The 27,839-nt window shown below is 40.8% G+C and overlaps 1 protein-coding gene across 2 annotated transcripts in view; it reads right to left on the bottom strand.

Annotated features, from left to right (window-relative positions):
* Positions 1 to 27,839, bottom strand: part of FRMD3 (FERM domain containing 3) — a 292,877-nt gene that overhangs the window by 93,040 nt on the left and 171,998 nt on the right. For both annotated transcript variants that reach the window (XM_073021498.1, XM_007969584.3), the window contains exons 3-4: positions 26,672 to 26,714; positions 4,014 to 4,092 (exon numbers count right to left, since the gene is read on the bottom strand). In XM_073021498.1, coding sequence (XP_072877599.1) covers positions 4,014 to 4,092; positions 26,672 to 26,714 — 122 coding nt within the window. The remainder of the gene's footprint in view (positions 1 to 4,013; positions 4,093 to 26,671; positions 26,715 to 27,839) is intronic.

Here is a 27,839-nt window from a genome sequence, read left to right as displayed (position 1 = left end):
CACAAAAATTAGCTGGGCATGGTAGTGGGTGCCTGTAATCCCAGCTACTCGGGAGGCTGAGGCAGGAGAATCACTTGAACCCAGGAGGCAGAAGTGACAGGAAGCTGAGATCGTGCCACTGCACTCCAGCCTGGGTGACAGAGCAAGACTCCATCTCAAAGAATAAATATAAATAAATACATAAATAAATAAGTTTCAGGGGATGCTGTGGTGCAGCTCCATCAGCCACACTTTGAGTAATAAGGTTCTAAACCAGTGGGCCTCTGGATCCTACCCCAGACCCAGTGAAATCAGAATCTAGGCCCTCACCAAAACTTGTACATGAATGTTCATAATAACATTATTCATTATAGCTGGAAAGTGAAAACAGGGCAGGGCGCAGTGGCTCACGCTTGTACTCTCAGCACTTTGGGAGGCTGAGGTGGGCGGATAGCCTGAGGTCAGGAATTTGAGACCAGCCTGGCTAACATGACAAAGCCTACTGAAAATACAAAAATTAGTTGGATGTGGTGGCTCGTGCCTGTAATCCCAGCTACTCGGGAGGCTGAGGCAGGAGAATTGCTTAAACCTGGGAAGCAGAGGCTGCAGTGAGCCAAGATCACGCCACTGCACTCCAGCCTGGGCGACAGAGAAAGATTCCATCTCAAAAAAAAAAAAAAAAAAAAAAAAAAAGAGAAAACAAGCCAAATGTCCCCCAGCTGATGAATAAATAAAAGAAATGTGGTATATCCATACACTGGAATATCATCCAACCATAAAAAAAAAAGAAATGCTGAAGATGCTACAACAGGGATAAACTTTGAAAGCATTACGCTAAGTGAAAAGACGCCAGACCCAAAACGCTACACATTGCATGCTTTGATTTATATGAAACAACCAGAATGGACAAATATATAGAGACAGAAAACAGATGACTGGTTGCCAGGAACTTCGGAGAAGAGAGAATACTGGATGACTGCTTGGGTTCAAAGTTTCCTACTGGGGTGATGAAAATGTTTTGGAATCAGATCATGGTGTTAGTGGTACAAATCTGTGCACATACTAAACTGTACACTTCAATAGCTACCAAAATAAACTATTTTGAAAATCCAAATTGTCTTAGAGTGGTGGTTCTCAAAATTTGGCATGCTTCAGAATTACCTGCAGGGCTTATGAAAAGAGGTTGCTGAACCCAACTGCCGGGGGTTTCTGATTCAGTAGGTCTTGGACAGACACTAAGAATCTGCATTTATAACAAGCTCCCAGGTAATGCTGATGCTGCTGGCTCAGGGACTTCACTTTGAGGACCGGCCCTAGACTATTCAGAATAGCAAGGTCACACAAATGCTGGAAATGATTAAATCTTAGCCCTTTTTAAGGACTGTAAACTACCAGACCAAATACCATGAAGTTTCTTTTCTGTGTATTGAATGTGTGCATCAAACATAAAAGCATTTCTTTCTACTTTTTGATGAGTTTGGCAGTGAAAAATAGTTTCAAATAACTATTTATTGATAAATGAGAGGCTTGGGTTCTAATCCCATAACTCAGAAATCAATTTGGCAAGAGTTTCCTGAGAAAAGAAAAGCAGCTTTCACATCAGAGTTTGGCGCTGCGCCCATTATCAGTGATCTCAGGAGATAATCGAGAATTACTGTGGATTCAACATAATCCACTGAGTCTTGTAAATGGTTTCACATTAAGGATGCTCATTTTTTTAATATAATAGCTACCAAAAAATAATGCATCTCCCTTTAGTGTCATTCCTGCACAAAAAGATTAAGCAACAAAAACACATGAGGGTCTGAGTCATAAATTACTGTGCTGCCATTAATAAAACAGCATCTCTACAAGGATTGGAAGATGGTTCTTCTAAAAAAAAATTAAAATCAACATTCTTTTGGTAACATTCAATGTATAGAGCATTTATAAAAGCCCCAGAAATCTAAAGGATTGTAAGATGATTGCTTAAATGGGGAGATAAAGGGTGAAAAATGATTTCAAATATCATCTTTTGTGGTTCTTTTTATTATTTTGCATTTTTAAATTTGCCTTTTTCTTAACATTTCTTTACTCTTAAGCATGGTCATGAACATGATCTTAACTTCTCACATATTAAATTCTTCTCAAACTTTAATCTTATAATAAAATAACAATTTATCATACAAGAAAAACTAAATGCCTTCAAGATAGGAATTCAAATCATAAGTACCTGGGGCAGTCCACAGTTTCTCAATTCATTTAGAATCCTAAGGACTATGTTGACTAAGAAAAGTCCATTTCTACTTGTGTAAGGGCAGTGGAACATCTTAGTTACCTTTGGAAACCAAAAGGGTCATAATATTCTACTATTCATACTTGAGCTATTTAGTCAAAGGTAGGAAAATGTTAGCAAATATGATTGAGAGGGGCAAAACCAGGGTTATTAACTGAAACGCTGTGCTCTTTTACTTTCAAATGGGACTTTTCTCAACAACAAAATGTCCATCCTTAATTTATATTGTGACACATACTCAATTTTTATCCTCCAGACAAAATTATAAAGAGAACAAATGACAAAAGTGAGGCATTACGATTTGATTTGATTCTCCTAATTACACTGTTAGCACCCTGAGGGCAGGACAAATAGCTCTCTCTCTCTCTCTCCTTTCTCTCTCTCTGTCTTTGGCAGCTAATTCAGTCCCTGCCCCCTGGGTAGTAACAGCAAGTAAGAACAAATTCATCAAATAAATAATGAAAATTTTCAATCCAAAATCAGACTAAGGCTATATACTGTACCATTCCATTTATATGAAGTGTCCAGAATGGGCAAATCCATAGAGACTAAAAGTGGCTGCCAGGGGCTTGGATGGGGGCTGGGGTGGAGAATAGGGAGTGACTTCTACAGGGTACATGGTTTCTTCTGAGGGTGATGAAAACTTCTAGAACTAGATGGTGGGAAGGGTTGTCCAACACTGTGAATGTACTGAATGCCACTGCATTATACACTTCAGAATGCTGAGATCAATTTACGTCATGTGAATTTTACCTCAATAAAAAGAAAAAACCAGGCCAGATTGCAAAATCCCAACCACTGCTTATAATGTCCATTATCTATTACCCTCGTTTCCACACACACACCCCCTCTCTGCCCATCTCCCACCCCCAGCACAAACCTTACTAAATGACTGTGAGCACATTAATAATAGAGAGCAGAACCATCTGCTCCCTCCCAAAGTCACCTCCACACCACTAATGGTCAAGCTTACCAGAGACCCTGGATAATAACAAGGAAGCAAAATATCCAAGAACCGAAAACCTCCCCCCGCCAATGATCAGAGCCGATTACACTTGCTTTTCTGTTGCATCTATCTGTACCTAAGCAGCTTATTTTGAGAGATGATTACAGCAAGTGATTTTTGTGGTCACCAAGCCAGAGCCTCATCTAGAACTAAGGGCACAGCAACTCTTTCTGTCCCATCCTCCTGAAGTCCTGCTCACAACATGTGCCCAGGTTATTCAAGGAAGCCAGTCCCCCCCCCAAGGTACACTGAAGCTGTAGCCCCAGCAGAAGCAGGAGAGTTGGGCTGAGAAGAGTCTGAATGGAGGGAAGTCTGCCGCCCAGTCGGTCATTCAGCAAGCAGAAGGCAGGATGACAGACAGTGCATTCTGCCAGGCAATCCTTTCCCTCCCAGAAAAGCTGAGATCCAAAAGATAGACTAGGGACTGCACCGGGTCTGAATTTGCCCATGTCTCAAAGACAGACGCCTCCTATTTATTTTTAGCACCCCACTGTCAGATGTTTTCAGAGAACACCTCCCCCGTCATAGCCAGTGCTTTTTTCCTGCAGTTAATTACACTCTCAATGACAATTGTTTTTTAAAAAATCCCAAAACAATTCAGTGTAAGAGAAGCATTCCAAGCAAAAACGCTGAGTTCTGAGCCTGCAACACTGAAACCATCAGCTGTAGACGGGAGGCCGTGGAGCCTGCAAGACCAAAGAGGTCCTGGCTGGTTAAAGGCGCACGTTAAACATACAAACAAACAAAAAATACCTTGTGAGCTCTTCTTTAATCTTCAAGGGTTCATGTGGGTAGAATTTCACTCTAAAGCACATGGTGTATGGTGGATGAGCTGAAACATCATAAAGAAAAGGCATGAGAAAAGCAGCAAAAGACCATGGCCTCAAACACACACGGGAAAGGCAGCCATGCAGCCTGACAGGCTAGCCTGGGGAGTGGGGCCGGGAGGGGGTGATTGTTCTGGAAGAAGCAGATATGATGCCCAAGAAAACAAAGCGACAGCAACAACAAAACTCAAAGAAAATGCTTGACAGGACTCCCAGAGCAAATGTAGAACACCAGCAACCTAATCAGTGAGCTCATTTTTCCACATCACAGCTCGCCTTCATTCCTTCGTTCCCTCCAGCACACAGCTCCAGAGAACACTTCTCTTCTGATTCTTCCCACCCTTGTGACAAATAAATTACCCATAAGCACCATTCAAGTTGCTGGGCTCACAAAATATTTTTTTAGCCTGTGAGGTGGAAAAAAAAAAATGTCACTGCATTTTACTAGCTTTCCCAAAATGATAGTGCCTCTGAATTAAAATTAAGATTTAAAAGATGGAGTCAGCCATGCACGGATCCTACTTTGCAGATTTTTAGTATTATCTATCTATCTGTAAAGGCAGTCACCTGTATGAAAATAAACACTGTTGGTCGGGCATGGTGGCTCACACCTGTAATCCCAGCACTTTGGGAGGCCGAGATGGGCAGATCACCCGAGGTCAGGAGTTCAAGACCAGCCTGACCAACATGGAGAAACTCCGTCTCTACTAAAAATACCAAAAAAATTCAGCCAGGCGTGGTGGCACATGCCTGTAATCCCAGTTACTCAGGAGGCTGAGGCAGGAGAATCACTTGAACCCAGGAGGTAGAAGTTGCAGTGAGCCAAGATTGCACCATTGCACTCCAGCCTAGGCAGCAAGAGTGAAACTCCGTCTCAAAAAAGAAAAGAAAAGAAAAAAGAAAGAAAAGAAATGAAAAAAAAAAAGAAAGAAAAGAAAAAAAAGAAAACACTTTTATAACTTTCTGGTTTCCCTGAAGGGAAAACCCTATACAGGCTGCAATTCTGGTTGAGGTTTATGATTCTGGAGTGTTCTGATTTGCATCAAATATCCAGAACTCATCCAGCTAATGGGGATTCTACAGGACTTCCAAGACCTTCAATTATAAGATCACTATCGATTTGCAATATTACTCTGATAAATGCATATGAATATAGTGAGATGCATTCAGATTTCAGTTAACATATAAAATGAACATCTTAAAATCAAGGAAATAAATAGTTAGCATTACTATTTCCAGGGTTTGGGCATACCACTTATTTGCTTCTGTATCAGTAAAGCTACCTGGGATCAGCTCTCAGTCTACAACCAAATGTGAATATGAAACAATATCCTATTTTACCCAAATTCCTCTTTCAAGATACGCAAGGGTTAAACTGCCATCCAACTCTATACTGTCTAGACTACTCCAGATGTAGACGAATCCTTTACACAGAAAGAACCACAGGGTTCTTGAATATGAATGTGTAATAAGAATAATTTAATATGAAAAACAATTATTAAAAATGATTTGATAGCATCTAAATTACAAAAAGCAGAGCATCATCTTGCTGATGATCTCAGCAGAGAACAACTGATCACACACACACACACGTTAGAACTCTTTTCATTCAACGCCCTACTTCCCTATCAACAACTAGCAAAATTCTTAACTGAGATGAATGCTCCTAACCTGATCCTATGTTCCCTAGATTTAAGAAAAGAACCTTTTTTTCCTGAAGCACTAGGAGAAAACAGATACCTTCTACATAGCAAAGAAAAAACTTAGAAAAATACATCATTCATCTTTAATGATATCTAGAAATTCAGTTGTAATACAAAATAATTTATCTTTAAACATTTCTCAGCTTTGTTTTAAGTTTGTTTAAAGTACTATCTTTAATATAGATAGAGATAGGTAGATAGATGATTGATAGATAGATAGATAGATAGATAGATAGATAGATAGATAGACAGATAGACAGACAGACAAGCCATCCTACTTCATTCTTCACTTTGTTTCTAATCCTGCCCCATCTGTCTCAGGTTCCTACCCAACTTCATCCCACCCCAAACTCTCCAACCCATGTTAACAACTTTCATCTATATTCTTCCCCTTCTTTTGCCATCCTCACACAAATATATGCCAACTGATCATATTATATATGTGGAGAGATTTTTAATTTATTCTAACAAAATAAGATCATACTGTACATGTTTCTCTCACTTTTCTCACTTAACGCTATATCCTGCCCATCCCTCCAGAATAGTAGGTAGAGATCTAACTTAATGTCTATAGTAACTACAGAATAGTTCATATTATGAATACACACCAGAATGTACTCAATTATTCCCTTTCAATTGTCATTTGGGTTGTTTTTACACTTTTGCAATTTAAACTATTCTACATCAAACCATATCCATCCTTGTGCATAGACCACTATGTGCTCGTATTTTTATTTCTATAATATAGACTCTCAAAAGTTGAATTGTTGGATCAATAGGTATGGGAAAATGTTTTAAAGAGAGCAGAAAAATAAAGTCACCTGACTAGCAGCAATTTATAAAAAAGAAGATCACAGAAAATGGCCCCAAATGAGCGCTGTCCTTTCTCTTCTACCTGGGTAGCATTAACTTCTTAGTGTCCTAAGTTGGCTTCAATAAGCATCGGAGCTCCCCAGATACAAATAGTGACTCACACTTGTTCCAAAGGATCAGGTAGTGAAACCCAGAACTGCTCCCCGGTGCTCTCCTTGACTATGTCTGAGTGCCTTCCCAACCAGTTCTCCTCACTCCAAGCTCTGAGGCTCCAGGAAGGTCTAGTGCTTCTCCCACATACACGAAGACTCCTTCCATCATCTGAAGATGGCACTTGTGGTCCTTCTGAGTCTTCTCTAAAATAAACATCCTGGTCCTCTTCATTTGAAACAGTTCTGAGTGGCCTTCCCCAGCCTGCCCCTCCACCCTGAGTAGATTCTTGTCTGCTCTATGCTTCCTCAAGCTGGGGGCCCTAGGGTTGCCAGCCTCATTCTGGACATAATTGTTGTCTCTTTTCAATGCTCTCCTCTTAGTGTTGATTCACCCTGAGTTTACAATAGGCCCACAGTCTTAATTCTTTTCATATTTGCTGTTGCTAAGTCACACAAACAAGCCACTACATTCCTGACATCTCCCTCCATTTACTGGGATATGATCACAGGAGAAATCAATACAAGGTGCTCGAGATATGCTCATTATTGAACCCCTTGTCACAGAAGAGATGAGAGCTGGCGGCAGGAAAAAACAAGAGGAAGCACTTTTCAAGTTTAACATTTTCTATTTTTTTCTACTATTATATATGCCCTATTGTGTTTTTCTCTCATATCTAGCCAACATCATCGACCCCATGTCACCAATAAAAGAAGAGTTTCCCTATAAGTTGGAAGGACCCCTCGGTTCTGTCACAGTGATCCAGCAGTAGCCCCAGGGACCTGAACTGATTAGGTCAATCTCTTCACCCAGGCCTGGTGAGGCCACTGTGTTGGGGTTGGTGGCGGCAGGGCAGCACTCTTTCCTTAAGAAACTTACTTAAGATTCTACCAATAGATGCAAAAATTGTATTATTATTTTATAAAGTAGTGCTGCTAAAGAATGTTCCTTCACAGTGCTGGAACAGGCTAAAAAGATAAATAGTTTCCCCCAAAATGCTGATCTAGTTATGAATGACAAGACGCATGAGGGTATAGAATAGTATGTCTTGTTCAGCTTTTTATCCCCAGAGCTGATTATTGATAAAAGGTTGATTCTCTGAGTGTGTGGATAAATGAATTGGTGAATGATAAACCCCAGGCTCTGAGGCAGATGTCTGGAGGAACACTGAGGCCCTGCCATCACATTCATCCCTTGGTCCCTCTGACAGAATCAAACTACAGATCTAGAAAAGTTTGTCATCTGGATCACTCCAGCAATTCCTATGATTTACATTTTGAAAGCCTCTTTTCTCAGCTTCTGTTCTTCTCACTCAACATCTGGAATAAAATTCAGGAACTCTGGAGTTGGTTACAATAGCTACTTCTAGAGGGAGAATTGATTAATTCAATCAACAATTATCTATTGTCATAGGTAACAGACACAGTTTTAGATGTTGTACAAGCATTCATTGCACAAATGTTAGCAGCTGTCAACAGACAAAAATTCTGTCTTTTTTTTTTTCTGGAGACAGAATTTGGCTCTTGTTGCCCAGTCTGAGAGTGCAATGGCTCGATCTCAGCTCACTGCAACCTCTGACTCCTGGGTTCAAGCAATTCTCCTGCCTCAGTCTCCCCAGTAGCTGAGAATACAGGCACCCACCACAATGCCCAGCTATTTTTTTGTAATTTTAGTAGACACAGGGTTTCACTGTGTTGGCCAGGCTGGTCTCGAACTCCTGACCTCAGGTGATACACCTGCCTTGGCCTCCCAAAGTGCTGGGATTACAGGCATGAGCCACCGTGCCTGGCCAAAAATTCTGTCTTATGGAATCAACCTAAGTGCCCATCAATGGTGGATTGAATAAAGAAAATGTGTTACGTATACACCATGGAATACTATGCAGCCATAAAAAAGAACAAAATCACATCCTTTGCAGCAACATGAACATAGCTGGAAGCCATTATCCTAGGCAAAACAACACAGGAATGGAAAAAGAAATGCTGCATGTTCTCATTTAGAAGTGGGAGCTAAACATTGGGTACTCATGGACATAAAGATGGAAACAATAGACACTGGGGACTACTAGAAGAAGAAAGTAAAGGGGGCAAGTGTTAAAAAACTAACTATTGGGTACTACACTTAGTACCTGAGTAACAGGATCATTCATACCCCAAACCTCAGCATCATGAAAAATATCCAGCTAATAAACATGTAACCCCTGAATCTAAAATAAAAGTTAAAAAGAAATTCTGTCTTCATGGAGGACATATTCAATACGGGTAAACAGTTATAAAAATAAAAATAAATATGTGAAATACCAGGACTTTAGAAGGTCATATGTGCTATGGAAAAGAATAAAGCCAAGAAGGTGTAACAGATGAGAGAAGACTGCCACCTCTGCTCCCTCTTCCCATACCCACTCCAATCAAACCCATGAAGTACGTGCAATTCTTTTTACTACCTTGCAAAAACATAAAACACTCAAAAATCAAATCATTTAAAATTGTAAGTCATTGAACAAGGAGGTTGGGGGTCATCTTTAACCCCAAGTGTGGTGGCAATGGTTTGGGGTCAGAAGTCCAGCATTTGAGCACTGTGGTGCACCCACACCAGCTGTATGACTGCTGGAAAAGGATCCTTCTCAGGCGCAACATGGAAGCCCCCATTCACTCCCTGGGACATGTCCAAGGTCCTGAATCCCCTTGTACAGTGATGACTAATCCCTTCTCCAAGCTGCTAAGTGTCTACGCAATCCAGCTTCCATGTGTTCTTATTCTTAAACTACAGGGAAAGGGGAATGATGTAAAGAAAGATCCTTATCTGTGCCAAACATTTGGTGCAGAATCAGTAGAGGAAATGTCTGATGAAGGAGCTATCTGCGCAAACCCACAGCCTGCATTGGAGCCCTCTCCCAACAGTATCATCATGAACAGCCACTGTGCATCTTTACTAGACTGGGCAGCATGGCCACCCTGCGGGAGAAGACGTCCTGGCCCTGTCTAATGTGGTACTCAGGCTTCAGCACCCTTGACAGGGGTACACAGGGCAGTGAAAACTCCAAATCCTCCGGAGAATGAGCCCCTGAGTTTTGAAGAGGATGTCCAACAGTGATCTTGAGAAAGCCACCTAATTTCTCTTTCCTGCTCTGCAGAAGTCACAGTGCCAGGCATCATGTCTACCTTCCAGATGTGTTTGGGTGGATCCAAACGGCTCCTGGCACGTGCACACAGGGCATTATCTAAATGTGAGATTGTGTTTTGTTGAGATAAACACTCCTACAAGAAGAAGAGAAGGAAAGTGGGAGGTGGAAATAGGAGGGAGGGGATGGGGAAGACTGAATTGAACTCAACTCAACAGCTGAAAAGCATTAACTCAGCCATGTAAGTGCTAAAAACAGAGCATACCACCAGAGTAGCAGAGAAGGGGAAAAAATAGTGAAATCCACTTTTAAATGCCAAGAGCTTGTAATTGCACTGAGAACAGCAGGGCTCCTCTCCCACAGCCAACTGATACCTGCCAGACAAGGGCTGGGGAGCCAAGTGTTTCCTCAGGGCAGCTCAGTGGCCCCTTTTATGTCAGCAGATCCCATGGTAGCATCATTTTGCTGATTTCATAACACTGAGAACATGGAGAGAGGTACAGCTGTTTATAAAACAGAGACAGAATTTCTCATCCCCACATTGAGCCATTGCCCAGAAATGGAGTTGAGGATAGGAAACAATTGAGCAGGATCCTCAGGGAAAGGGAAAGGGGGACTTTCTTTCTATTTCTGACCAAAAACCTCAGTCAAATCTTTTAAAGATCAGATAGGATTTTTTGAGAGAGAAACATCACTTAGCAGCTTTTTTTTTAAACCAAACATTTTCCTCCAGTCATCATAAAGAATCATGGGGAAATCAGAAGCATAATTTCAGAAATATACATACAAACTCACAATATTTCTCATATACATTCTGATTTACAGCTAGGAAAAATCTCCCCAATTTCTTTTTTAACATTTTTTTTTTAAATTTCGATAGGTTTTTGGGAAACAGGTGGTGTTTGGTTACATGAGTAAGTTCTTTAGTGATGATTTCTGAGATTTTGGTGCACCCATTACCCAAGCAGTATATACTGTACCCAATGTGTAGTCTGTTATCCCTCACCACCTCCCATCATTTGTCCTGAGTCCCCAAAGTCCATCACATTGTTTTTATGCCTTAGAGCTTAGCTCCCACATATGAGTGATAACATGCGATGTTTGGTTTTGCATTCCTGAATTACTCAATTAGAGTCTTCAATTCCTGCAAATGCCATTAATTCATTCCATTTTATGGCTGAGTAGTATTCCATGGGGGGGGGGGTGAGTGTGTGTGTGTGTGTGTATATATGTGTATGTGTGTGTGTGTGTATGTATGTGTGTGTGTGTGTATGTGTGCGTGTGTGTGTGTGTGTGTATATATGTATAACATTTTCTTTATCCACTCATTGACTGATGGGCATTTGGGCTGGTTCCATATTTTTGCAATTGCAAATTTTGCTGCTATAAACATGCGTGTGCAAGTATCTCTTTCATATAATGACTTCTTTTTCTCTGGGTACTGGATACCCAGTAGTGAAATTGTTGGATCAAATGGTAGATCTACTTTTAGTTCTTTAAGGAATCTCCACACTGTTTTCCATAGTGGCTGTACTAGTTTACAACCCCACCAATAGTGTAAAAGTGTTCCCTTTCCACCACACCCACACCAACATTGATTATTTTTTTATTTTTAATTATGGCCATTCTTGCAGTAGTAACGTACCACATTGTGGTTTTGATTTGCATTTCTCTGATCATTAGCGATGTTGAGCATTTTCTCATATGTGTGTTGGCCATTTGTATATCTCCTTTTGAGAATTGTCTATTCATGTCCTTAGCCCACTCTTTGATGGGACTGTTTGTTTTTTTCTTGCTGATTTGTTTGAGTTCTTTGTAGATTCTAGATATTAGTCCTCTGTCAAATGTATAGATTGTGAAGATTTTCTCCCACTCTGCGGGTTGTCTGTTAACTCTACTGATTGCGGGTTGTCTGTTAACTCTACTGATTATTTATTTTCTGTGCAGAAGTTTTTCAGCTTAATTAAGTCCCACATATTGATGTTTGTTTTTGTTGCATTTGCTTTTGGGTTTTTGGTCATGAAGTCTTTGCCTAACCCAATGTCTAGAAGGGTTTATCCAATGTCATCTTCTAGAATCTTAATGGCTTCAGGTCTTAGATTTAAGTCTTTGATCCATCTTGAGTTGATTTTGTATAAGATGAGAGATGAGGATCCAGTTTCATTCTTCTATATGTGGCTTGCCAATTATCCCAGCTCCGTTTGTTGAATAGGGTGTCCTTTCCCCATTTCATGTTTTTGTTTGCTTTGTTGATCAGTTGGCTATAAGTATTTGGCTTTACCTCTTGGTTTTCTGTTCTGTTCCATTGGTCTATGTGCCTATTTTTATACCAGTACCATGCTGTTTGGTGACTATGATCTTATAGTATTTAGTTTGAAGTCGGGTAATGTGATCCCTCCAGATTTTTTCTTTTTGCATAGTCTTGCTTTGTCTATGTGGGCTCGTTTTTGGTTCCATATGTTTTTAGAATTGTTTTCTCTAGTTCTGTGAAGAATGATGGTGGTATTTTGATGGGAATTACATTGAATTTGTAGATTGCCTTTAGCGGTATGGTCATTTTCACAATATTGACTCTATCCATCCATGAGCATGGGATGTGTTTCCATTTGTGCTGTCTATGATTTCTTTCAGTAGTGTTTTGTAGTTTCCCTTGTAGAGGTCTTTCACCTCCTTGGTTAGGTATATTCTTAAGTATTTATTTTTTTATTTTTTTGTAGCTATTGTGAAAGGGATTGAGTTCTTGATTTTATTCTCAGCTTGGTCACTGTTGCCTATATTCCTGTTGTGCACATGCCACGTACAGTGATGCTAATGGTTTCAAATGTGCTGCATTCAATAATGAAATGGTTCGAAAGCACAAACTACCTCTGCACATATGCAAAATGACGCTTGAGCACCTAAAGGGCAGAACATTGCTCACTCATTCTCCAACTGTGACTCTAGAAATATGTGTAAATAAGCCAGCCACAGAGATTGCAGGCTACATTCACGACTGCTCTCTTCTACATGGAAATGATTATAATCATTAAACAACAACTGTTACTATCAGCTTCATCAGCAACAGTGATGATCCTTCCCCCACTCTTACTGAAATGATAATCACTGTGTTTCCCCAGCTTCCAAAGCAGAGACAGGTTTTTAGAATCATGTTTAATTCATCTTCCTCTTGTTACAGTTCCCTCCTGTGCTTTTATCACACACAGGCATGCCCACACACACACGTAGGCACTGACTAGAGTCACTCAGAGGACTCTCTTAGGGGAGATTGGAATGCTGAGTGGTTGCCTCACAAATCCTTGGTCTCTGAATTCTCTGTCTGCCTATGCCTGCTCAGGAAAAGCTTGAAAAGAGACTTTGGGGTCCAACACTTCTAACCTCAAGTTTGTCATTTGAACAAATTGCTGTGTCCCAACTTAAAACTCCCTGCCTCCATTTCCTCAGCTGTAAAATGGGAATAATAATGGAACCAACCACAGAGAGCAGGGCATCAAACTTTCTCTGTAAAAGGCTAGAGAATAAATATTTTCAACTTTGGAAGCCTCAAGTTTTCCGTCGCAACGACTCCACCCAGTTGTTGTAGTAGAGAAGCAGCCACCACCAATACATAAACAAATGTGTATAGCTGTGCTCCAATAAAACACTGAAGTTTGAAATTGTATGATTTTTGTATGCCACAAAAATCTTATGTATCTTTTGATTTTTTTCAACCATTTAAAAATGTAAAACCTATTCCTAGACCAAAGGCCATATGAACATAGGTGGTGACAAGGTGTGGCCTGCAACCTGTTGTAGAGACCGTGATGAGGATAACGTGAGTTCATGACTGCAGAGCACTCTGCAGCCTGCTGAGACCTGTGGACTGAGTGTATAGGAGTTATTGTTACTGTAAAATGCGGGGAAGAAATCAACATGGTTAAAGTCAAGTCCTTCAATGTTACCTTGCCTTTTACCTTGGCTGAAAGAGTGAGGGGGCACTGTCATCTCCCAGGAAGGAGTGAGGAAGAAGTGGGCATGAGACAAGTGTGTATATGAAGAGATATTTGGCAGCCTTGGCATCTAAAGGACAGCTTTGCTGCCTGAGCCAAGGGTACAGTGACCTAAACATTTTAGCCAAAAGGTTAGCAAGAACACATGAAACGGAAGGCAAGAGACCCAGGAACCTCTTTGCTGCTGATGTTGTACAACTAGCCAGACCCTTGGAGTCATATTGGTAGGTGCAAATCAATATGTAGAAATAACAACTGTAACAGCAAAATTCAACTACTTATATAACTTGGTATTGAGATTTTATACTATAAAGTTGCATCCAAAAATCAGGCACTATAAATGTTCTCTCACCAAAGGGAGACATGAACAAAGCCTTCCTACCCACTTCACCCACACTTGAACCACCTCTAGTACTCACATATGGAGCATGGAACCCCATGCCCATCATGGTTATCATTCAGATGCTCGTGCTGCCAACATGTGTAGTTTTGAGTTGTGTGGGCCTTTAAGAAAGAATGTGGGCATTCCTGAAAGAAGAAGGAAGCTCCTGGAAGTACTGCCCCAGAGATACGAGGACTTCCCCCAGGAGAGGCTCCCTATTCCTTCTGCTTCCTCTACTACCCCTGTCACACTACCCTCCTTCCCATGAGGAGTGCTAGGTACTCCCTGAAACCCCTGCACACACTACTACATCCAATCAAAATGATGTCAGTGTTGCCACCAATCATCACATAAGCATAAAGTTAAGAATTAGAAATCTATGGTTTGTCAAATGTGTACACCATTTAGAACTGCATGCTATACAATTAAGGCTTTTGTCATTACTATTGTTACTGTCCTCTCCTTCCATATTGGGAAACAAAGAATGAGCACATCATGGAAACTGTTTTTAGGCTCAAATTGCATTAACTTTCCAGGAGAAGGATCAAATGTAAAAATTTTGATGAAACGATTGAACTTGGGAGAATAACAGATACCTGGCCCAACCTAATGAGCTGTCTCTCAAATAAGGTAAAGAGGTGTCCAAAGCTGGAGACCCTCCATGGCTGAAACAAAAATCATAGCTGCTCTTCCTTGAAAGAAACTCTGGGGAGAAGAAAACTGGGAAGAACAAAGGCATCCAAAACCAAACCATAGTACTTGGGGACTTTGTACTTTTTTATTTATGTAATGAGCTGTGTTCAGTTGTATGTTTTGCTTTTTTTTTTTTTTTTTTGTAAAGAAAATGGCATTTGAACGTCCACCTCTGCTCTAAAAACAGCATCTTAATCCTAGTCAGAAAGCATTTATTGTGAATCCATAACATGCATCATCTTTTATACAAAGCCATGGAGCAGGTGAAGAAATTTTCCAAACCCAGTGCTGGAGATTATGATTAGACAAGTATGGGTACACAAATGAGGATGATGGGATAGGCTGCCCCTCCTTCTGCAGGCAGGGTTTCAGCCACAACAGGGATTGGAAGAAATGAATTGTGCAAAGCTTTACTGTCAAAAGCATGTGACCAAGGTCAGCAAAAAATAACAACGTGCACAAAGGGGGCTGGAGGTAGTAAGCTAAAGAAAGAGGCTAAAGAAAAATGCTGAGGAGTACAGGAGGTCTAAAAAACCTATATCCACCTAGAACCTCGGAATGGAACCCTATTTGGAAATAGAGTCTTTGTAAATGTAAGTGATTAATTAATTACAATGAAGTCATACTAGGTTAGGGTGGTCACTAAATCCATTGACTGATATCTTTATAAAAGAAAGGAGAGTGAGACTTTGACACAGGGCACAGAGAAACATAAGGAGACCCCATGTGAAGATGGAGGCAGAGTGTGGAGTGAGGCAGCTACAAGCCAAGGAAGGCCAAGGACTGCAGGAAACCAGCAGAAGCCAGAAGACGCAAGAAGCATTCTTCCCCAGAGCCTTCGGAGAGGGCGTGGCCCTGCTGATACCTTAGTTTCAGACTTCTGGCCTCCAGAACTGTAAGCAAATAGATTTCTATTGTTTTAAGCCACCCAGTATGTGATACTTTCTTATGGATGCCCAAAGAAACTAACATACTCAGCAAGGGGAAAACTGGAAGGACAAATAGAGTTGAGAGTCAAGCATCCAAGCTGGCCTCATGAGTATTGAGATCTGTGGCTTTACACCAGAGCAAAATCAACGCTCTTGGATCTCTCTCTCTCTCTCTCTCTCTCTCTCTCTCTCTCTATTTCTATCTCAATTTCCTACTGACAAAAAATCATTCATTAGCAAGAGAGCTCTTTGTTGGATTAGCCCCAAGAGGGATGTTGGAACGCTAAGGAATGAGACATAAACATGAAGTACCAAGACTATCACCATCAGAGTCAGGAATTCCATGCCAGCCCAGGTTTCCAAGGAGTGCCATCACAACTTCTGAGCACCATTGTCATCAGCCAGCAGTAACTTGACTCAGTACTGCTGTTATGGCTGAGTTGTATGCATGTGTTATGCAGAGGCTGGGGGTCCTCCCTACCCTGATTTGCATGCAGAAGCCATTTCCAAGCACCCCTGCCCCTTCAGGGTGCTTGGCAGCAGTACAGTCTCTGGTAAATAGGGCAAGAATAGGATCTTAACTACCTTGCTGTGCTAATCAGGTCTCAGACAGGCACCAGCCAGGATTAAGTGGAGAGCTTGTTTAGAAGAGTAAGTGAGCTTTCTTTCATCTCAGTCTCTGTTTCTATAGAACATGCTTAATGCATATGCACCCTACTTCTTTCTTCCTTCCTTCCATTCTTCCTTTTTTCCTTCCTTCCTTCCCTCCTTCCTTCTTTCCCTCCCTCCTTCCTTCTTTACTTCCTCCCTTTCTTCCCTCCTTCCTTCCTTTCCTCCCTCCTTCCTTCCCTCTTTACTTCCTTCCCTCCTTCCTCCCTTCCTTCCTTGTTTTGCATAAAGATTTCTCTCCTTTTGTTTATTTTATTTTCATTACCAAATCATATCAGAATATATTGTCACGGTAAAAGATATGAGTGTAACATAACTATATATAATAAAATGCGAAAGCCTCATGTCCCTATATTCCACTCTGTTCCCCAGAGGTAACCACAGTTAAGTATACATCTTTCCAGTCCTTCTTCCATGCACTATATAGTCACACAAAATAATTCTACTTTTATATAAAAGTATCATTCTTCATGTGGTATTTTAATCTGATTTTTAAACTCAACAATATATCTAATAAGCCTTTCCACGTCAATAATACATGTCTGCCTGTTTTTTTAAATGACTATGTATACACATATAATTTATCCTTGCAAAAATTACTGGCATTTTTATTGCTTTCTCCATGTTATAAGCAATGCTGTAATAAACATCCTTGCATAATATACACTTGTGAGTGAATAAATTTTGCTATAGATAGATTTGTAGAAATTGATTTGCTGGACCAAGAGACATAGGCATTTTTAATCTTGAAAGATACAGCCAGATTACCCTCCAAAGTGGCTTTATCAGTTTATACACTCTCACCAGAAGTGTTACCCTCATCCTCATCAACTGGATATTATCAATAATTACAATTTTCTCAGTATAGGAAATAAAAATATCTTATTCTAATTTGCATTTCCTTTGTAGCTAATGATATTGAGCATCTGTTTGTGAGCTTCTTGGTCATTTATTTTTATTCCTTGTCTGAGTCTTTTGCATATTTTTATATTGAGTGGTTCATCTGTTGGTTTGTAGCATCATACATAATACATTCTGCATATTTCTACTTGTTATATGTTAGGCAAATGTTCTTCCTATTATATTCCCTGTGCTTTAATTTGCTTTACAGTCATTCATTCAACAAACATTTACTAAGAATCTACTCTGGTTGGGCATGGTGGCTTATGCCTGTAATCCCAGCACTTTGGGAGACTGAGGCGGGGGCGTCATGAGGTCAAGAGATTGAGACCATCCTGGCCAACATGGTGAAAATCCATCTCTACTAAAAATACAAAAAATAGCTGGGCGTAGTGACATGCACCTGTAGTCCCAGCTACTCAGGAAGCTGAGGCAGAAGAATTGCTTGAACCCAGGAGGCGGAGGTTGCAGTGAGCTGAGATCATACCACTGCACTCCAGCCTGGGTGACAGAGCAAGACTCCATCTCCAGAAAAAAAAAAAAAAAAAAAAAAAAAAAATTCTACTTTGCAAATAAACAAAGTATTCTAGTTCAAAAGTTTAGCTTTTACACAAATTTGTCAGGATTTTGCTTCATTGTTTCTGGGTTTCATATTTTCCTCAGGAAGCCCTGGGCTACACCATGATTATAAAACATATTCTTAAATTTTTACCTAAAACTTTTATAGATTGTTAAACATATTTGGCTTTTGAGTACATCTAGAATTAATCCTGTGAATTGTGTGAGCAATGTCCTTTTTCCCAACCCCAAACAGGTGGAAAGACAATTCAAAAATCATGCCTTAAAAGAATGCCTTGAATAAAAATTTATCTGCCCCTTGTATGAAATACAATCTTTACCATAACTCATATTCCATAAATAATGGATTGGTGTGGGGACTGGGAACTGCTTTTTTTCTGTTCCACTGATTATTTTCCCATTTCTGGCTCTATATCTTTTTTTTTTTTTTTTTTTTTTTTTTTTGAGATGGAGTCTTGCTCTGTCGCCCAGGCTGGAGTGCAGTGACCGGATCTCAGCTCACTGCAAGCTCCGCCTCCCGGGTCTATGCCATTCTCCTGCCTCAGTCTCCAGAGTAGCTGGGACTACAGGCTCCCGCCACCTCGCCCGGCTAGTTTTTTGTATTTTTTTAGTAGAGACGGGTTTTCACCGTGTTAGCCAGGCTGGTCTCGATCTGCTGACCTCGTGATCCGCCCGTCTCGGCCTCCCAAAGTGCTGGGATTACAGGCTTGAGTCACCACGCCCGGCTCTGGCTCTATATCTTAATTACTATATGTGTCTCTTACTATGTCTCCTTAAATTGCTATAACTCACATGCCTTGGTTTACTATCCAACAGAATAAGGACCCACCAGTGGTCTTTTTATGTATTTATTGGATAGCACTGAGAATGTTGCCTTTGCAAATGAGTCTTAAGAACATTGTTAAATGCCGTAAAGAATCTCACTGAATTTTTAATTTGAGAACCATTGAATGTACATATTAATTTATGAAGAACTGACTTTATTAAGAATATTAACTGAAATATGAGATGTCTTCATTTTTTGAGCTTTTTATCTACTCTACAACAATGCTACAATAGGATTTCACAGTTTTAGTCATACCAATCTGGCACGAATCTGTTAACATTTATTTATAAGACATTTATTTTTACTTGTTACTGTTATTGTAAATAATAGCGCTTTTCCCCCATTACATTTGAAAAACAGTTAGCGCTTGTGTATAAGACAGCTATTGTTTTAGGATATTAATCTCATATCCAAAGAGAAAAGGCATTTGTTGTGGGTAGGGCATGGCTAGGGAAGGCAAGTGGAGAGCCTGGAGAGAGTTACAGAGGACAAAAACAAGTTTAGGACACCATTTGGATCTCTGAGAAGGATCCAGCATCCCTCAACACTACCGGCTTGGCTGAACAGAGTGAGGTGTAAGGGGCAAGATAAAACGGATCCCAGGGTAGTTGTGGGAAACTCTTCTGCGTGGAACTCTGGAAATTTTACTGAAATTTTTGTACTGAAGAAATGGTGGCATGGTGTGTTTAGGCAGAGAGGAAGCCTAAGATAGCGTACACAAGTTTCTCTGAGGCTGAGTAGTTCCTGCCTGTCCAAGAGGTGAATACAGATGTGCGGAGTGCCAATGAGAAAGAGACTTGGAGCGCAGGCCACAAGAGGACAGCATCTAGAGACTTCCACCCTGAGGCCATGGCAGGAACCACTGACCTCAGCAGCACACACCAACCCCACTCAAAAGTCAGGTGGGACCGGTTTCATCCAGAGAGGATGCAGTGGGGAAAGATGCCAACAACCTGAGACACACTGAGGAAGACTCGGGGAATGTACATGAGACACAGGTCACCCTCACTACCAAGACAGTACATAAGTTTCTCTGGCCTCATGATGCCATTCTGGGGTGGAGAGAAAGGGAAAAGCTCTTCATATGGAAGAAAAAAAAGCCAGTATGGAGTATGGGTTTTCAAGCAATTACATTTAAATTATGTATTGACTGAGCAATTTTCTGAAAGTGATCAAATTCTACACTAGCAGATCCTAGGCCAGGCTCTGTGGCTCTCGCCTGTAATCCCAGCACTTTGGGAGGCTGAGCCAGGCGGATCACCTGAGTTCAGGAGTTCAAGACTAGCCTGGCCAACATGATGAAACCCCATCTCTACTAAAAATACAAAAAAAATTATCCAGGCATCGTGGCAGGTGCCTGTAATCCCAGCTACTCGGGAGGCTGAGGCAGGAGAATTGCTTGAACCCAGGAGGAAGAGGTTGCAGTGAGTTGAGATTGTGCCATTGTACTCCACCCTGAGCGACAAGGGTGAATCTCTGTCTCAAAAAACAAAAACAAAAAGTAAACTAGCAAATCCTGAGTTACCCTGAAGTGACAAGATTAAATGCTTTGCCCTCAAAGAAGAAGAAAATCACAAGCAAGTTGAATTCAGTCATAGGAAAACAATATTGCATTTCTGCACACGAGTCATAGTGTGTAACTTTAAAATTTTTTTCATGCTAATATAATTTGAACAGCTACAAAAATCCTGTAGAACATATATTATCTGTCCTCTTGATGTGTGCCACTTCATATATACACATTGGGCCACATTCCACAGTTATGTAGTCAAGGCTAAAAACTCTAAGTTATAGCATGGTGTAGTGGCATATGCCTGTAATCCCAGCTACTCAGGAGGCTGAGGCACAAGAATCACTAGAACTCAGGAGGCGGAGGTTGCAGTGAGCCAAGATCATGCCACTGCACTCCAGCCTGTGTGACAGAGTGAAACTCTGTCTCAAAAAAAAAAAAAAAAAAAAAAAAAAAAATTCTTAGTGAGAAGTCACTGTCATGTTGCATAGCAACATCCCTTCATGAAAAGCAAGGACTCTGCAAAACCAAACATTCAAAAATATGCAATTCAGTTAACACTTTGTTTGAAGGCAAACTGTTATTTGAATACTCTTAAAGAAACAAGAAATGGATCAACATCTCAGTCCACATTTGTACCTATGGACATGGCAATGGCATAGAAAAATGAGAAGGGTATTCCCTCAGCACTGCCCAATCATGAAGCCCACCTGCATTTTTACCTAATAGAAAAGCAATAATTAAGTTTGATTTTAAGGTTCTAATTTCAGGTAGAATGGGTTCATTGTACCCCACTCCATCTCTTTCACTGAATGCAGCTATAAAACCCAGCAGAATACATGCAGCAAGTATTCAAGGGCTCTGAAAAGTAAATAGTAGCAAGCAGATTGGAAAGGAAGATGAGAAGGCAAAGGACCCTGCTGAACTAGTGGTAAATTCACCACGATTCTCCCTCCAGTATCCTCTGGACAGAAGCCAGGAGACACGTGAAAATGGGCATCAGCTCCTAAAAAGAATACTCCAGAAGATGCTCCTAATTTTGGCTTGAGGAATAGAAAAGGAAGTGCTGGTTGCAACAGTAGGAACAGCAAATGTGCTGGAGATTTCTTTTCTGGAAAATCTTAAGTCTAATTTCTTTTATAGTTATAAGACTGCTCAAGTTATATATTTTATTTTGGGTGAGTTTTGCTAAATCATGGCTTTTGAGGAAGAGCTCTATTTCATCTAAGTGATCAAATTTCTGTGCCTAGAGTTGTTCTGTGGGATCTGTAGTAATGTCCCTTCTTTTGTTCCTGATATTGGTAATTTGTGTCTTCTCCCTCTTTTTTTAATCTCCTCCATTTTGCTAAAAATGCATCAGTTTTCTTGATATTTTCAAAGACTAGCTTCTACTTTTGTTGTGTTCTTCTATTACATATTGATAAACACAGCAACTTGGATGAATCTCAGAGCTATTATCCTGAGGAAAAGCTGATCTCAAAAATTACATCCTGTATGATTCCATTTATATTATATATTCAAAAAAGAAAACTATACTGGCATGAAACAGACCAGTGGTTGTGAGTGGTTGGAAGGCAGTGATGTCACCACAAAGGCATAGCACAGGCAGGTTTTTGGGGTGATGAAAACAAGGACACTGTTGGGCATCCTGTCTATGTTGGTGGTCGCAAAAATCTATATGAGTAAAGGCTCACAGAACTACAGACAAAAATAAAGAAATAAAGTCCATTTTACCATATGTTAATTAATTTTTTACTTTATTTATTATTATTATTATTTTTGAGACAGAGTCTCGCTATGTCACCCAGGCTGGAGTGCAGTGGCACAATCTCAGCTCACTGCAAGCTCCGCCTCCCATGGTCACGCTATTCTCCTGCCTCAGCCTCCCACTCGAGTAGCTGGGGCTGCAGGCTACGTTAATTTAAAAATTAAAATATTAGCATCTCTTCTAAGTTCAGAGGAGAAATAAGACTTTAAGAAACATCTTAATGTAAAAATGTATACCAAATTAAGTAACTGTGTAATTAATTAGCTTTTCAATTAAACAGACATTTCTCTTCCTTCATAAACTTGAAAAATAAATTTATCCCTGTTTTCAACAAGTTTTGGGGAAACAAGCATTCTCAGGTAATATTTGTGGGAGACAGATTGTGTCATTTGTGTCATTCGATTTTTTGTAACATTTTGTGTCATTAGATTTAAATGGCTACAAGCTCCTTGACTAGATATTTATCACCAAGGAAATTTGAAATGTATATATCTTTAGATCTACTTATTCTATTTCTAGGATTTTTTTTTTTTTTTTTTTTTTTTTTTGAGACAGAGTTCGAGCTTGTTGCCCAGGCTGGAGTGTAGTGGCGCAATCTCAGCTCACTGCAACCTCCGACTCCCTGGTTCAAGCGATTCTCCTGCCTCCGCCTCCCAAATAGCTGGGATTACAGGCATGTGCCACCATGCCCAGCTAAGTTTTGTATTATTAGTAGAGACGGGGTTTCACCATGTTGGCCAGGTTGGTCTCGATCTCCTGACCTCGTGATCCACCCGCCTCAGCCTCCCAAAGTGCTGGGATTACAGGCATGAGCCATCACACCTGGCCCATTTCTAGGAATTTTTAGCACAGATGTACTTTCACAAGATGCAATACTGTATACAGCATGTTTATTGCAGTATAATTTACAATAGCAAAATACCGGAAACCACCAAAACCACCTTGATCTCCATGAATAAATATATTATAGGCCAGGCGCAGTGGCTCACACTTGTAATCTCAATTCTTTGGGAGGCCAAAGTGGGCGGATCACCTGAGGTCAGGAGTCAAGACCAGCCTGGCCGATCTGGAGAAACCCTGTCTCTACTAAAAGTACAAAAATTAGCTGGGTGTGGTGGCACATGCCTGTAATCCCAGCTACTCAGAGACACTGAGGCAGGAGAACAGTGTTAACCAGGGATGCAGAGGTTGCAGTGAGCCAAGATCACGCAACTGCACTCCAGCCTGGGCTACAGAGTGAGACTCCGTCTCTAAACAAATAAATAATATACATGCATACGATTAACTCAGAAAACCATTTTTTAAATGAGACCAATCATCAATTACTGATATTTTTAAATTTCTAAAATTAATCAAGAAAAAATAACAAGATGAAGAACAATATACAGAGATTGATCTCATTGCTGTTTATCAAAGGACATATATGTTGGGGGATTGTATACATTCATAGAAATTCTTGGAAGGATATACGAAATATTGTTCGCAAATGTTATTTCTTTGGGGTGAGCTTGATATAGGGGGAGGAGCAAGGAAATAGTTTTTGTCTTCATTTTAAATCTTTCTAAACTGTTTGAAAAAACACAAACATGATTTTTTTTAACTGGTAAAAAATAATAACGCCTTTGTAAAGGGTTTGTTAATCAGGATAGCTGACCTTCAGCCAACCCTGGGAAACATCATTCCTGGGAACATCCATAGTCAGAAGGATCTTAATAGGGTCAGAGAGAAGGACCTGAAGGTCCATCATCCTCTGTGAGTGGGAAAGAGTTCCTCCAAGGAATTCTGCAGCCGTTGCCTACTGAAAGGTGATACGAGCATGAAAGGATGAAGCCACTGGGGCTCTGTGACCAGACTCTTTGGATAAATTCATGGACGAGTCCCCAGGGTTGGACTTGGTTTCTCTGGATTAACAATATAAAAGCCCTAGTTTAAAAATTTTCTAATTTACAGTAAAGTTAATATTTCTAGGGCATATGTACAAGAACACAGAAATTCTTCATTCTGAAAGACATCATCAACAACAACAATCAAACTAGGTTTGTGATCTTGAGAAAATTACATCATTTTTTGTTCAGTAATGTCTTTAGCAATACAACAGGGATTGGGTGGTGGGTAAGACCCTTGCAGTCCTAGAACCAGTGAGTTACCCTGTCTGGTTCAGACACTGAATTTTACACAATTCTATTTTCCAGATTCAGATTTCATTTGTCATTAGATTAAAACTGGCCAGTAGTCAAATGCCAATCTTCGCACCATTCTAAAGAAACATCATGTATTTTAGGGTGGGTGCAGTGGCTCACGCCTGTAATCCCAATAATTTGGGAGGCAGAGGGGGGCAGATCACCTAAGATCAGAAGTTCAAGACCAGCCTGGTGAACATGGTGAAATCCAGTCTCTACTAAAAACACAAAAATTAGCCAGGCACAGTAGTGCGCACCCATAGTCCCAGCTATTTGGGAGGCTGAGGCACAAGAATCGCTTGAACCTGGGAGGTGAGATTGCAGTGAGCCAAGATTACACCACTGCACTAAAGCCTGGGTGACAGAATGAGACCCTGTCTTTAAAAAAAATATATGCATTTTAGTTGGTTGTTCAGATTTGCTGTATTATAGAGACAATGCTCTTAAACACTAAATTTCTCACAAGTTTTAAACTTCTCAGAAAGTTTAATTTTTGCTTCTATTAAGTATTGAAATGCCTTCAAAGATACATTTCTATTTCAAAACTGGGTATGGCTTAAGGACAAAAGGAAAATATTGCATGGCATTTATTTAATAAGAACCAAAGTCAAAGAACCATTTAGTATACTGGAAAATAGTCTAAATATTTTCAAATATATAAACAAAAATGTCAACGTTCTGTAGTCAAGGAACAAAAGCCAGGAATCAGCAATTTTTTTCTCAGGCATTTTAGCTCATTCTCATTATCCTGCATATCATACTATATGCAGTCTCTCTTTTTTTTTTTTTTTTTTTTGAGATGGAGTCTCGCTCTGTCACCCAGGCTGGAATGATGCAGTGGCATGATCTCTGCCCACTGCAACCGCCGCATCCTGGGTTCAAGCGATTCTCCTGCCTCAGCCTCCCAAGTATGTGGGACTACAGGCGCATGCCACCACACCCAGCTAATTTTTGCATTTTTAGTAAAGATGGGGTTTCACCATGTTGGCCAGGATGGTCTCAATCTCTTGACCTCGTGATCCACCCACCTCAGCCTCCTAAAATGCTGGGATTACAGGCGTGAGCCACCATGCCCAGCCTGTCCTACTACTTCTATTTGGATGTACATCCTAACTCTGTTCCGGTCTTGCCCGAATTCTGCTCCAGCCCCACCCCAACTCTGTTCCAGCCTTACCAGAGCAGCCTGGCCTCCCTGGACTTTCCACACCCACTGCTGCATTTGTGTAATCTGAACCCTCCTTCCTCACTAGCCAGACAGAGTTTGCCCTTGAAGGATGGAAGAGGGAGGGGAAGGAAAAGAAAAGGACCGAGGGAAGGAGGAATGGGAAGGGAGGAAGAGAGGGAGAAAGGGACAGGGAGGCAGGCAAAAAGAAGAAAGTTAAAGAAGAGATACGCTGGCTGCTAGTTTGTAGTCCACGTTCGGTTTCTTCCTTCTTTCACCTGAAAACCCTGCCCAGAATAATTTCTTCATATTCAAAAAAGGAAACAATCCCTTGAATGATGACATGTGACATAATATGCATTCACCTAACCTCTGATGGGAAACTGATTTATCACCTGCATTTCAGAGCCCTGGGAAAGCGGATGTGGAGGGATAAGTGGATTTGGGGTCAGGCAGTACATTTCTGAGGTGAATTTCAGAAATTCTCCTCCCAACCATAAATAAAAGCAGGTTGGCTACAGTCTGGCATGAGTGGCCAGAACAAAACATCGTGTCACCCAGGATTACCAATGAATACCCTCCTCATAGGGTCCCAGGTGGATGACCAGGGGGTGCTAGAGAGATGTCATTACCCAAGCCAACTTCCCCAAGAGCTCACTGGTTAAAAAAAAAAAAAAAAAAAAAGTTCAGAACATCGGAGATTTAAAACAATTGCCCAGAAAAAAAAAAAAATGTTTTTCATTTCAGGGAGTTCAAGGAATGGAAAAGAATGATACAGTCTTCAGCAAAGTCATTGGCAAAATTTTAGTTTCCAAACACATCTGCTTCTCCCATCTTCCATAATACTGCGCCCCCTCCCACACTTAACGACTGACTAGCAACCCTCATAATCAAAAGGAACCAGGTACCTGGTGATTGTATTTAAGAGGTATTTAACCATCCAATTCCAAAGCCCCTGTTCAAATATCAAATATGAGGGCAAGATGGTGGGGGTGGGGTGGGAAAGGCCCGGAGACTATAGGATGCTGGTGCAGGCGAGGGTCATAGAAAAAGAGGGGAGAAGATACAGAGCTCTCCTGGGGAGAGGGAAGCCCCCACTCCCCGCAACACCTCTTCAACTCTGTTTTTCCCCTGGCAGGAGGAAGTTTGTCAGGGAAGAATATCTATCTTTGGACACCCTGTAGCAAAAGTGAAGTCACAGATTGACACTTACATTTCATTTGCTTGAAGATGGACTTGTTAGGTTCAAGCCAGTGCTAGAGAGGAAAAAAAAAAAAAAAAAAAAAAAGCAGAGATCAGAGGTCAAATTGCTGGACCATACAATGCATACCTAATAACTAAAAGGAATTCCAAAGTACAGCCTCAGTTTCCATAGACACTCTTCAGCGTTCCACACTCTGAAGACTGACATAAACAACTTGGCAATAATCATAGCACAGACAAGGATATAAATTACAGAGTTAACATTTTCCAAGTAATATGTGAGTCAGACAGTTGCTAGGAGAGAAGGACGAGAGAGAGAATATGCACTCAAATGGGATGTTCTAGTACCCCTAATTGACTCCTAGGTGACTGTTTGAGCTCCATGGTTCTGTGAAAGTCGCAGATGGCTAAAGACTTTTGGCATTTGACATCCACGACCTGAAAGAATCACAGTCCAAGGCAGCATCAGCATCCAGTCCTGCTTCTGGGACAAATTCCCTTAAGAGGAATATTGGGTCAAGCTGGCATTAGCCCTATCACATGCAGAGGCAATTCTTCCTTTACAGTAGGGAGGAGTCAATGATCTTAAATATCTCGTTTCCAGAGGCCGAGGTCATCAAGAAGAAAAATCAGCTCTATCACAAAATAAAGAAACCAAAAGACATGGGGAGCTCAGAACCATGTTACTGTCAGGCATTTGAAGTAGGCACCACGCTGTTCCCGATGGCTGGCCCTCTCTGCAGCACATACAAAGATCACTCCGACATGCTGAGAGCTGGGCAGCTTTTGAGATCACTAACCATGAGGTCCCCGAAGCTGCTCATGGAATGTCACTTAGAGTCACTTTATACACCTGTAGTTTAGAGATGATACAGGGGGTGTCCTGGGGTATCCATCCTGAGGTCAGGGAGCTCTCCTTCTGGAGGCACCCTGCCTGTTTGATGCTGGAGAGGAAATCAGAAGAGCAAACTTACCGTCCATTGAGCTCTTGCACCTCACTCTATCTCCTTTGTGTTATCCAGTAAGCCTCAGGTCCTGTGCTATCCATATTCTTTGATGTAAATGCATAACCATAATAAGAGCTAGTATTTGTTGAGTGCTTACTAAATGCCAAGTGCCATTCAAACGTTTCCATGTGCTATCTTATGTAGTCCTCCTACCACTCCACTTATAAATAA

The sequence above is a fragment of the Chlorocebus sabaeus genome, chromosome 12 (assembly GCF_047675955.1).
Source record: "Chlorocebus sabaeus isolate Y175 chromosome 12, mChlSab1.0.hap1, whole genome shotgun sequence".
Lineage (NCBI taxonomy): Eukaryota > Metazoa > Chordata > Mammalia > Primates > Cercopithecidae > Chlorocebus > Chlorocebus sabaeus.
Note: the sequence above shows the minus strand (reverse complement) of the source record. Positions and strands in the feature narration are given on the sequence as shown.